We start from the raw sequence: 11769 nt of genomic DNA, 5'->3' as shown, positions 1-11769 counted from the left end.
TGGGACTTTTGTTTTGAAAGGGTGTGCGCTCTGACGCAGTTGACTTCCCTGTTGCTTCAAGTGCACATTATGCATGTGTTTGCTACTGGGGATCACGTTTTCAATTGTGTGTAAATAAAGGTATAGAAAATTCCAACAACTTCACGTCTACAACATGAGTACCCTCTGGATGGGAAACGTGAGTTACTCGATTCATTTCAGACGACCAGACTATGATACTATTGTGCTGTTCAACATGTTGCTGCTCGCTAACTAAGCTAACTAGCCAATGCTAAGTATTTGGCTAATGGCTGACTAGCGTTGCTGGGCTTGCATTGGGAGTTTTGATTGCTAAACTTGGACCTAAACCGACTTGGTTAGACCTCTAGTAGTAGATATCAAATAGTAGGAGTTGCTAACAACTGACCAGAGCTAGATTGCTTTGACACGTTTTGACGCACGTCTCTGCTTTATAGCTATGTATAGCCTGGCCAGTAAATCGAATAGTATTAATCTGGTTAGTCATTCACCACCATAATTTGTTTTGGTAGTTGGAGCCCTACATGGACGAGAAGTTCATCACCCGAGCCTTCGGGACCATGGGGGAACTGGTAGTGAGTGTGCGGATCATACGCAACAAGATGACAGGGTGAGTATTATTGATATTGAATGAAAGGCTCTTGAAATGATTCTTTATGTGTGGAAAAGTAACAATTTTGTTCTCTTGCAGACAGCTAACTCACACCACATATGGTTATTCATATCATGCTTGACATGTTGAGTCCACTGCTCAAAATCTGGAATATGAGTTTGATCCCTCATCTCTCCACCTTGTCTTGGTCTTTGTCAACATGTTTTAATCTCGTAATTTAATTTTCTCTGTTAACCTCCCAGGGGTGGAGCTGGATACTGCTTTGTGGAGCTGACAGATGAGGCCACAGCTGAGAGGTGTCTGCGGAAGGTCAATGGAAAGGCACTTCCAGGGGCCACACCAGTAAGTACCCTTTTCATCCAATGCTACATTGATGTGCTTTAATTCTAGATTACTGCAGTGTAGTACTACATAGCCTTGTTCCGGCTGGAGTCAATTTCAATGCAATTTGAAAAGCTCTTCACTTGCTCAAAATGATGCATAGCTCAATGTTCACATTGTGACTAATTGAGACATACATCGGACAATTGTTTTAAGTAAGCTTTTGTTTGTTCTTCACAGCCCAGAAGGTTCAAGTTAAATCGGGCCACCTTTGGGAAGCAAGGAGAAAGCAGGTAGGCTACATTCTCTCATCTCGGTTGATTATGAGTCTATCTGTGAGAGATTTCGTATGGGTGCACTGAACACAGATCTCCCTTTCTCTCTCTGCTCCAGTCCAGTCTACTCTCTGTTTGTTGGCGACCTCACACCAGAGGTTGATGACGGCATGCTGTATGAGTTCTTCTACAATCGCTATCCATCTTGTCGTGGGGGGAAGGTGGTGCTGGACGGCGAAGGCAACTCCAAGTGAGCCTGTGATTTGATTTTGCCACAATTCGATAACGTGTGACTCGTGTCAATAACGAGTCAATATGGGAGTAATTGTCAGTGTAAGTACTTTAGCTTGTTTATTTGTGTATACTTTGGTGTGTGAGAAACTGAGTCTTTTCCTCCCAGGGGCTGTGGGTTTGTCCAGTTCCCAGACCTGAGGCTCCAGAAGCGGGCTCTGGAGGAGTGTCAGGGAGCTGTGGGCCTTGGAGCCAAACCTCTACGACTAAGCTTAGCTGCTAACAAGTGAGTTTCCCATCCTGCTAATCTTTTCCAAATGCTCTAAACCAGAACATAGTGTCCAAATAAAAATGGATTTTACTGATATTTATCACTGTCCCTTAATGACCAGTATACTTCCTCTCTCTTCTGTCTGTCAGAAATAGGCACACTCAGTCAGACAACAGGGCATGGCAGCAAAACTCAGGAGGCGGCTACAGACACAACCAATACCAGCAGCAGCAGCACCAGCCATATTCGGGTTACTACTCAAATTGGGGCTACAACCAGAATGGAGGCGACTATGGCTACAACTACAACCAGTATGACTACACACAGCATACCGCACAGGTAAGCTCATTATCTGGGTCTTTGCAGCAAACAAATAATATTGCTTCTCAATTTTATTTGTTATCTTAGAAACTAACTCTTCATTTAACACATTTTCAGGAAAACGAAGCCCCTGAGGATGATGGCCTGGAAGGTTTGTGTTGTTTCTGCTCATCAGTTCACCCTGATATTGTGTGGCCAGTTTTCGGAGTGCGTTGATGGTATAGAGACTGACAGTCCGAGCAGAACTCACAACTGTGCGTATGTGGGGTCCGAGGCTCCCCTATGTTGGTTGCCGAGGGGATTCACTCCTACGGGATAAAGTCATCCTACAGGTGGTCTTAATGTTATCCAATTCCCGATACCTTGTTGTGAACCTAAAGTCCTATATTTTTCATACTACCCAGAAAGAATTTTCCAATCGCAACATATACAACTTTAATCCACCATTTTAAGACTAATACCTACGATGTATCCCTGCACACTCCTTGCAGCTCAGTTCCCAAACATTCTGTACAGTTGTGAGGTCCACTCGGGCTAAGGCCATATTGTCCTGCAGTTTCAAAAGAAGTTGTAGAAGCAGGGATCAAATAATCACTGCATTTCCCTTTTTATTGCAGATCCGAACCCACAGATGGATGTTGTTGAGGCCAACAGGAAGTTCATGGAGCACAGTGAGGAACTGTATGATGCGTTAATTGATTGTCACTGGCAACCCTTGGAGGTCTCCTCGGAACAGGCCTTAGGAACCAAGAGTCACCTGCCAGAACCTGTTTACTGTTGAGACATGAGATGGAATGGCTATGCCTGACGCTCCCTTTTTCTTTTCTTTTTTTTTTCTTTTTTTTTTATTAATACCTCATCCCCCTCTGAAAATCTGGAAGGACATGTTTTCTTGCTTTGTGTTCTGTTGACTTTTCAATACGAGATGTTGAACACTGTGAATAAGATTTCTTGTTCAGAACTTTCATCTGCTTAGACACACACACACACACACACGTTATTTTGTGTTAGTTTATTTCATTCTGTTATTGTTGACATGCATCTTCATAAAACGATTTACACCTCGCCCGGTCCATCCTGTAAGATAGAATTGTTTCCTTGTTTTTATTTGTTAGGCATTGTTAGAACACCAATACAATGTTTTTTTGTTTACTTCAATGTTTTTAACTGAGGAATAATTGGTTGTGTAAAATGTAATACATTTACACACAGCCTTTCGTGTTGGCATACACATGTGTAAAGAGTGAATAAACATTGCCAACAATATGTTGCCAACTCGTCGCTGATGACAACTAAAGCGGAGCGTCTTTTACCATTCTGTCTTTCTGGTCTCTGTTTTGAGCAATATTAGTCTCGCCATGGTCTACTAGTCAATCAGCAGGGGACCACATGAGAGTCACAAGTTACTCCAGTGACTGTGGGTCAGGCATAGGCTTCTGCGGTCGCCAGAGGGGCTTCATTTAAATGAGTTCCATGCTGGACAGTATTTGAGGCATTCTAAAGCATAATTAAAGCTACCTGTTTGTGCTTGTATCATGTGTATGGTTTCTGGGACCATTATTTTGTGATCCTTTGCTACTAAGTTGCAAATACATGTGAAATTCCCTTATTCTTCTCCACATACTAGTTTTGGTTCCATATGTACGTTTTATTTTTTAACAATAAAATGATGCTGCCTTTGTACCGAGACAGATTCGATTGAATATTCAGTTCATCCTCTCTGTCCCAAGTTGACGGTTTTACGTAACGACGTCATCTGACAGGTTTGGAAAAGGTTGGCTTCTTGACGGAGGAACAAAGTGAAGCCGAACGGAAACATAACGGAACAGCCGACTAAACAAGTAAGATTACGCTGTTATGAGTTCGCTACGCGTTCATGTGTCCTCACCGTAAAATAAAGAGTTACGTTTTGTTGGCAGGGTTGGACAGCAGCAGTAGCTTGCTTGCTTGATCTTGTCTGTTAATACTAGCTAGCTAGCTAACGTCGTTAGCCCCACCATGGAAAGGCCCCGGCGGGCGACAACAATCGTCACTTTATCGGATGGCTAGCGAACGCAAGCTGTATGTGCAGTACATTTTAGAGGTGTATATATTGCTCCCTATGTTGCTAATGCCGTTAGATTGCTGGCCTTAACCTCACAGTCAAACATGAACGCTCGCAAATTGTCAGGCAAAGCCAGCTAGCCAACAATATATCGCTACCGGGCGGGAGGTGACACAGGAGCCTAACCCTTTAGTTGAGTGAGACTGTGAGCAACAGACCGTATTTCCAATTATCTACAGGGAGGACGTGGGAGGGGGGAGTTGCAAAACGAGTTTGTTGTGTCAATCCATTGATTGCTAGTTGACACACACACAGTTATGACACTCATAAACTCAAAGCTAACTTCCCTGTATTATGTAGCTATTACTTTGCAACCAGTGTGCACCATTTGCTAGGGGGGGGGGGGGGTCGGGTCATACATGTTTTTGTCTCATGACTGTTAGACAATCTTAATTGATTGGTGGTGTGGATTTACCTTATCTCTGAGCTTGCTGTGATGTGTCTTTAAGAATCCCTAAAACCCCTGTCTCCTTTCCCAGAGTTTTCGCCACCCACATACAGTGCTTGCACACACACCCCACACCACCTGCCTCTCAGCCCTGAACTGTCTTCAACCTAAGGCCTAAGAGAGCACACCGGCAGCAATGTCTTACGGTAAAGCAGACAGCTATCGCACCCTGCCACGGGACTTCAACAACCTCATCCAGACATGCAGCAACAACATCCAGAAGATCACACAGAACAGTGAGTGTTTCTGTGTGTGTGTGTGTGTGTGTGTGTGGTTGACACGAAACAGTGGTTTGCTAAGTAAGCTTGACAACATGAATGAGCGTTAACTGATGTTTTCTTCTGTCAAAGCTGCCCAGATAAAGAGCATTGTGAATCAGCTGGGGACGAGGCAGGACACCAGCGAACTGCAGGACCGTCTGTAAGTAGTGTATTCTCTTCCCACTGCTTATTTCTGCTCTCTCACTTGTGGACATGAACACTGCTACCTTTCTGTCTTTTCTATACCTCTTTCATGGGGTGAAGAAAAGATTACCCCACATTCTTGTTTACTTTGCTTGTGCATATATAGGCCTATTGTAGAAGTGTGTGTGTGTATTTGTGTGTTTGTTGAATTTGTGTTGATAATCTTATCTCCTTCACGTTGGACGTCTGCCCATGTTCCTATAGGCAGCAGACACAGCACTATACCAACCAGCTGGCTAAGGAGACCAACAAACACCTAAAAGACCTTGGCTCTGTCCCTCTAGCTTTATCACCCTCAGAGCAAGTGAGTATGCATTTGTGTGTGTGTGTGTGTGTGTGTGTGTGTGTGTGTGTGTGTGTGTGTGTGTGTGTGTGTGTGTGTGTGTGTGTGCGCGCGCGATTCGATAGTAACAAAGGGAGCATCCAGGTCATGGGTTTTTTGTCTGAATGACCCATTTCTTCTTCGGTTTAATCCCACAGAGGCAGCAGAAGATCCAGAAGGATCGGCTGATGAATGATTTCTCAGCTGCACTCAACAACTTCCAGGCGATCCAGCGCCGTGCAGCAGAGAAGGAGAAGGAGTCTGTGGCTCGGGCGAGAGCCGGCTCCCGCCTCTCAGTAAGGGTTTTAAAACCACTAAATAAGAGAATGGATGGAATTATGTGCTTGTCGTCAGTTAACATTGACCATTTTTGCCTGTCAAACTTATTTTTTTTATTCACTAGTGGAGAGCTACAATGAACATTCAAACGCCTTTTTTTTTTTTTTTTTTACTGATTTATTTGCTTCCCGTCTTTCAGGCAGAAGATGGTGCCAATGATGAACAGCTCGTGTCTTTTGATAAGTATGTTCACTTATCTCAAGGAAGCGGTCTTGTATTAATCTACACATATGTGAACATGTTTCCTGAAGGGCCGTTTATAACTCCTCGTGTGTTCTCTCTCTCTCTCTCTCTCTCTCTCTCTCTTTCTTTCTGTAGCCAAGATGATTGGGGTCAGACAACCTTACAGACAGAGGAAGCGGCCATTACAGAAGAGGACCTTGAGCTGATCAAGGAGAGGGAGACCAACATTAGACAGCTGGAGGTCAGACTCTCTCTCTCTCTCTCCCTCTCTCTCTCTGTCTCTATCTCTCTATCTGTGGCTGCTCATATCTTAGAGGTTCGTCTACACCACATATACTCAACCATACACACTGGGCGGTGAAGGAAAGGCAGACTCGCCTGATGACGTTCGGTATTGCCACAGGGGCTTTGTGCACTATGAGTTTTGATCATTAAAAAGCACAGCATTGACCCCCTCTGTTAATTCACACCAATGTGTTCCCCCTCTTGTTAACACAATCTAATTTGATACACTGCTTAGGGACCAGACTAATGGTTCAGTTCACCACATAGCAAAAAGTATTTAAAAAAACAAACAAACAAAAAAACTTGTTATTTCAGTCGGACATCTTGGACGTGAACCAGATCTTCAAGGACTTGGCAGTGATGATCCATGATCAAGGAGACATGATCGGTATGTCTTATTAATGATGTTGTATGCTGTAGCACTCAAATCCAATTACCCCGTAAGAATTACCCCGAAGCACGACTTGAACTTTCCAAAGCTATTATTTGATTTCCACTATAGGCACATGCAGTGGCTAATTTGAAGAAACCTGTTAAACAGACACGAGGCAGAAAAATCTTCCTTCTTCTAGCGTTGTGACTGCCTATAGGCCCTGGTCCTAGCATAGATTACTTTTTCTTATGATGACTGATGGATAGATGATTCACTCATCTAGACAAATGTATTTGTTGTAAGTCGCTTTGGAAAAAAGCGTCTGCTAAATGCCATAAATGTAAAAAGAAATAAATGAGGCAGTGATCAGCTGAACAAGGGGTGCCTAAAAGTCTCTTTTGTTCCAACAGATAGCATAGAGGCCAATGTAGAGAGTGCTGAGGTCCATGTGGACAGAGGGACGGAACAGCTCCAGAGAGCAGCCTACTACCAGGTAAGACATCCCATCACGTCATTGTTGTGATCACCTGAATGCTTGTTAAGTCATTCTTCTTTTTTGTTGCTCCATGCTGTTTCAGTGAGGTCACCAACCTAAAGAAGAGGTGCTGGACGTAAAACGATGATAATGCTCCCACTGTTTTAAAAAAAAATATATATATTATCAGACGTACAAACAAAACAATATTTTGATCCCAATGGGATCTTGAATAGGTCCCAGGTTTGTGAATATAATAAATCACAGCTGGAACATGATCAGAGTTGCGAACATTCCCTCCGAGATAATAGAAATGTGCGTATCTTTCATTCGTCATTAACTGTCATCAACCTTACCCTTCTCTGCTCTGCTCTCCCTCAGCAAAAGTCCCGTAAGAAGATGTGCATCCTGGCCATGGTCATGTCCATCGTCTTGGTCATACTGGGCATCATCATCTGGCAGGTGTCTAAATGAAGACGGACGACCTGCTTTTCCTTTTCACTTTGCTATTTATTTCATTCCTCCTCCTCCCCCTCCCCTCCCCCCTCCCTCCCAACCTGGCTGAAACATTTGGTCGGGGTCCCCTGAGCCATTTTAGAAGGGGATGTTCACTAATGACGCGGTCAGTGGAGTGGCACTGGAGCGAAGGGATGGGTTTGGGATGTTAAATGACATTCCCACCTGAGCTCGAGCTAGCCTCCTGTCTTCTTTTCCCTGAGACACAGAAATTGTATTTATATTCAAATGAAAGATGGACGGGCAGGATGGGGTGGTAGAGTGGATTAATATAAAGAGATTTCTTTATCCGATTCATTTAATTTCTTGTGATATTTACTGCACTAACACTAACCGTCATTCTATTTCCAAAAACAAATTATTGTTATTATTCCTATTAATATCTGTGTGATGAAGGATGTTGAAAGAATGGGGGCACCAATATGGAAAAAAACACAAAATTACTGTTGTATATGTAAATTCATCTCTGGGTTTTTAGGGGTGTAAATGATTTTTGTAACCTGTACATTTTTGGCACCTCATGGTGAAAACAGTTTAGTGCCACACTCCATGGAAGTGTTCTAGTCCTTATATTGCTCAGCTGATGGCTGAGGTTATGATAGCTGTGTACATGATAACAAATCTTTATGGACATAATAAACGCTATTAACACTGTTGCAAGAGCTAACCGCTTGCAGTAGTATTATGGGATGCACCTTGTTCTCACGGTTTCTTGCCTTCAAAACATCATAGCAGAAGTGTGGCCTATGTAGTAGACGGTGGTGGCTTGATATGATGGTCATAGTTGTACATGTGCTGTAAAACTGAAGTCTTAACTGGTATTACCATTATGATTTAAATCTTTGTATATATTACAAAATCTTGAATTGTAAACCATTATGACTATTCCAGGTAAGAAAAAATATCTGTAATAAAATGCAACCACAGTTTTAAAAAGAGAAGAAATTATTGTCAACCTGTTTTTTATTGATTTCTATTACTTCTATCTGTATGCATAAATAAAAACGTCTTAAATATGAGTGCTGTTAATTGTGCTTATAGATTATAAAATCATTTTTTAATCATATTTTTACAAATAAACAGCACACAACTCACATGAATGGCAATGAGTAGGTTCATACAGTATGTTCATGTGACATAAAGCCACAAGCTACAGATGGGTTAATGTAGAGGGAGTGCTGTCCTGTTCCTCCCAAAACAACATAACTAAGAATACTTTGCCTTTTGATACATTTTCCCCCAGTAATACCACTTGGGGTTCATAACGTAATAACATGGTCTAGAAATTGTGACATACCGTTACACACCAGCAGGTGTCAGTGCAGCTCAAAACTACCAATTGTGGAGTGGCAGTAAAGGTCGTAGCTGTATAAACTGTATTCAACCGTTTGTTTAGATTTGGTTCAGATGCACAGACTCCATCCAAGCAGACACACACACTGCTGTGTCTGGATGATTCTAAAGATAGGGGTAGAGGCGGGCACCATAGATTAATATTCAAACTAATGGAGAGATTCTCTGTGTTTCTTACCTGGGACATGGGTAGCACAGTGGAGCCTTGTTACAGGTGTGGTGAATGAGGAGTTGATCATAGGTGGGCCTACACGTCTATATAACCTGTTCTATTGATATTGTCAGCATTACTTGGGAACTGTATGCCATTCCATCGCCTCTCTCAGTTGCCTCATTTCCATTGCAACCACATGAAGTTGCAGCTGTGCAAAAGAGTCCAAGGCACTCTCTCTTGTGAAAAAAAAAAGAAGTTTATTTTAGTGGCTATTGCATAGCAAAGGATTCAAACATACATTGCAGCTCACAGGCCTTCTTCACAGGTGCACAACAATGACAGGTAAAATGAATGACTAGAAATTAAGCAGGAGTGGACAATATTAACCAAGGAATAAACAAGGAATAATACCCCAAATAATAAAAAGAAAGTAAGAAAGTGTTTTGTGTGACTTCAGTATCATGCAGGGCAGGGAACCTAACCTGTACAAAAAGATGACGTAGTTTCGCCACATATGGTACCTCTTGGTACGCATGGATCCACATGTGCTGTAGTTGGCCAGTAGGTACTGTAAGACACCACTTGGCATCAGGAAGAGCCTCTTCATTGAGTACTGTCGACAGTATGCACACTCAATGTAGAGCTCTTGGATCCACTCCTCCAGACTAGGGACAAGATCCCCTGGCTTCATTTATTTCATTAAAAAGCCTGTGGACACGGACCAAGTCTTTGATACTCATTCTATTCATGTGCATCTGCTTTTACTGGCTTTAGAACCTCCAGCTGAGCTGTCATACAGCCCTTATTCATCTGGCATTCTAATTCCCTGTGATTGGTCCAGAGAACACCAGGCCCTTGAACAAAGGCCTTAAAAGAGAGTGGTGCAGAAACCATCTGCGCAGATCGACTCTTGACGAAGGTGGCGGTAGGCATACTCACAAACCACCTGGCAACGTCTCGGTCCTCCGATGATCGACAGAGAGAACAGAGTGTTGAGAGTGGAAAATGAGATGGTACACTCTAGGCTGCTCATTTGCAGCATCAGGCCAAAGCCGCATTCCCGCCCCCCACCCTCCACCCCCCTCTCAGACATTCACACTTGCACAGTGTACGAGGTTCAGTGTTATGTAACAGGAGCACTCCTGCGGTGTTGGCTTCCTTAGCCAAACAATGCAGGCCCAGGCCCGACTTCATCCCTTTTTACCCACGTCTCTCTCCTCCAAAGTCTGTGAGCATGAGCAGACCTGTCCGTCATCAAGTCACCAGAATTAGATGTCCAAAAGTAAGGATGTCAATGATTGCAACATGTGTGACCCAATTTGAGAGTCTACACCCCCCCCCCCCCCCCCCTGTCAAGCCGATTTGGTGTGAGCTGGATTGGGAGGCCCTTTTCTATCAGTTGTGGTGTGAATGTGAGGCCTACTGCAATCGTCCCATGTAGAGGAACGTGAAGACTGCTTGGTTTCCTCTAATTAGGACAGGGTCCTATTACTTCCCCCCCCCCCCCCCCCCCACCCCCTTTTTCTTGGGGAAGGTGTGCGGACGGCCGAGGGGAAACAGCCGGGGCGTTGCCACCGTACTCAGTGGTATTGCTGCATTATGTCACATCCTGGTCTGGGAGCCATTTCGTCCGATGTGGAGGTGTCACAGAATGTTTTTACACCCGCTTTTGTCAGAGGTGTCATTTTGATGCACGTCATTTCTTATTGCAGTGACAAATTGGACTGCAACCCTGCAGTTTTTGTGCATCCCCGACTGACGATAAGCAACCGTATCTCATTGATAACCATAGGGTCATTACCCATCACAAACATGCAACACAATTAAATGAAGAAACATTCAAGGGTCTTTTAATTTGTGTGTTTTGTTAAGCAAAAACAATTGTCAGTGTCTCCCTGTTGGCCTATGTTTGTATTTTTTGCATTGTGTTCATCATGTCTCCAAAACTGTACAACACTACTGGACAAGCTGGTTTTCCCATTTCAGTATGACTCCCTGTCATTTCTCCTTAATTTGGGTCTGTGAATGGACTTCACTGTCACGAGTAGACCATACGCATGTGTTACGCTATGTATTGCAAAGTCACCAGTCTCTGCAAACTCACCACCCGTTATGTAAGAACTACAGATGAATCTATCTACTGTTTGTTGTCATATTTTTTTCACACGTTAGTCTGACTTCCCTCTTTTCTGGCCAGTGCACAGTCTAGCTAATGGGCCTCTTATTGCTGCCAGTTTTAATAATCCATGTCTCTCTCTCTCACACACACAAGGGGTGCGTGAGAAGGAAGATAAAAGCGAGTGGAAAGAAAGAAACCTCCAGTCCTTCATTCCTCCAGGGAGCTCACATGTCTTGGCTATGACTCGCACACGTTTTTGGTGTCCTGCGTTTCGGTGCCTTTTTTTGGCCGACGTCTTGTTCACTTACCCGGGTAGATGGTTGACTCAGAGCAGAGCGGAGGCTCGCCAAAAACACGTTTCCACGGACGTAGTAGAACACAGGAGAGGTGGCAACGCAGAGCTCTCTTCAAAAGTCCAGGCTTGAATTAGATCCAGCTGCTGACCCAATCCCACCTCACCAGTTAAAAATCTGGAACTAAAACATTACATACACATAAATGTAAAACATAAAATAGAACACAAAAGCTGTCAGTTCAGCTTTTTTCAAGCAAGGAGTTCAATGTTTTGATATGTCTGTTACACA

At 43.4% G+C, this 11769-nt stretch overlaps 2 protein-coding genes across 2 annotated transcripts; both read left to right on the top strand.

Annotated features, from left to right (window-relative positions):
* Positions 1-43: 43 nt before the first annotated feature.
* Positions 44-3739, top strand: trnau1apa (tRNA selenocysteine 1 associated protein 1a). The gene is made up of 9 exons (XM_083685407.1): positions 44-178; positions 531-628; positions 874-973; positions 1193-1245; positions 1346-1477; positions 1628-1744; positions 1879-2068; positions 2168-2201; positions 2668-3739. The coding sequence occupies exons 1-9, from the start codon at positions 155-157 to the stop codon at positions 2829-2831; spliced, it is 912 nt and encodes a 303-aa protein (XP_083541533.1). The 5' UTR covers positions 44-154; the 3' UTR covers positions 2832-3739.
* Positions 3740-3776: 37 nt separating this feature from the next.
* On the top strand, positions 3777-8578 carry stx12 (syntaxin 12). Its single transcript, XM_083685408.1, has 10 exons — positions 3777-3891; positions 4634-4838; positions 4953-5022; positions 5271-5370; positions 5547-5684; positions 5867-5910; positions 6046-6151; positions 6511-6583; positions 6979-7061; positions 7425-8578. The coding sequence occupies exons 2-10, from the start codon at positions 4739-4741 to the stop codon at positions 7515-7517; spliced, it is 807 nt and encodes a 268-aa protein (XP_083541534.1). The 5' UTR covers positions 3777-3891; positions 4634-4738; the 3' UTR covers positions 7518-8578.
* Positions 8579-11769: the final 3191 nt, after the last annotated feature.

Source organism: Argentina silus, assembly GCF_951799395.1.
Source record: "Argentina silus genome assembly, chromosome: 14".
Lineage (NCBI taxonomy): Eukaryota > Metazoa > Chordata > Actinopteri > Argentiniformes > Argentinidae > Argentina > Argentina silus.
This window is presented reverse-complemented; position numbering and strand designations above follow the sequence as displayed.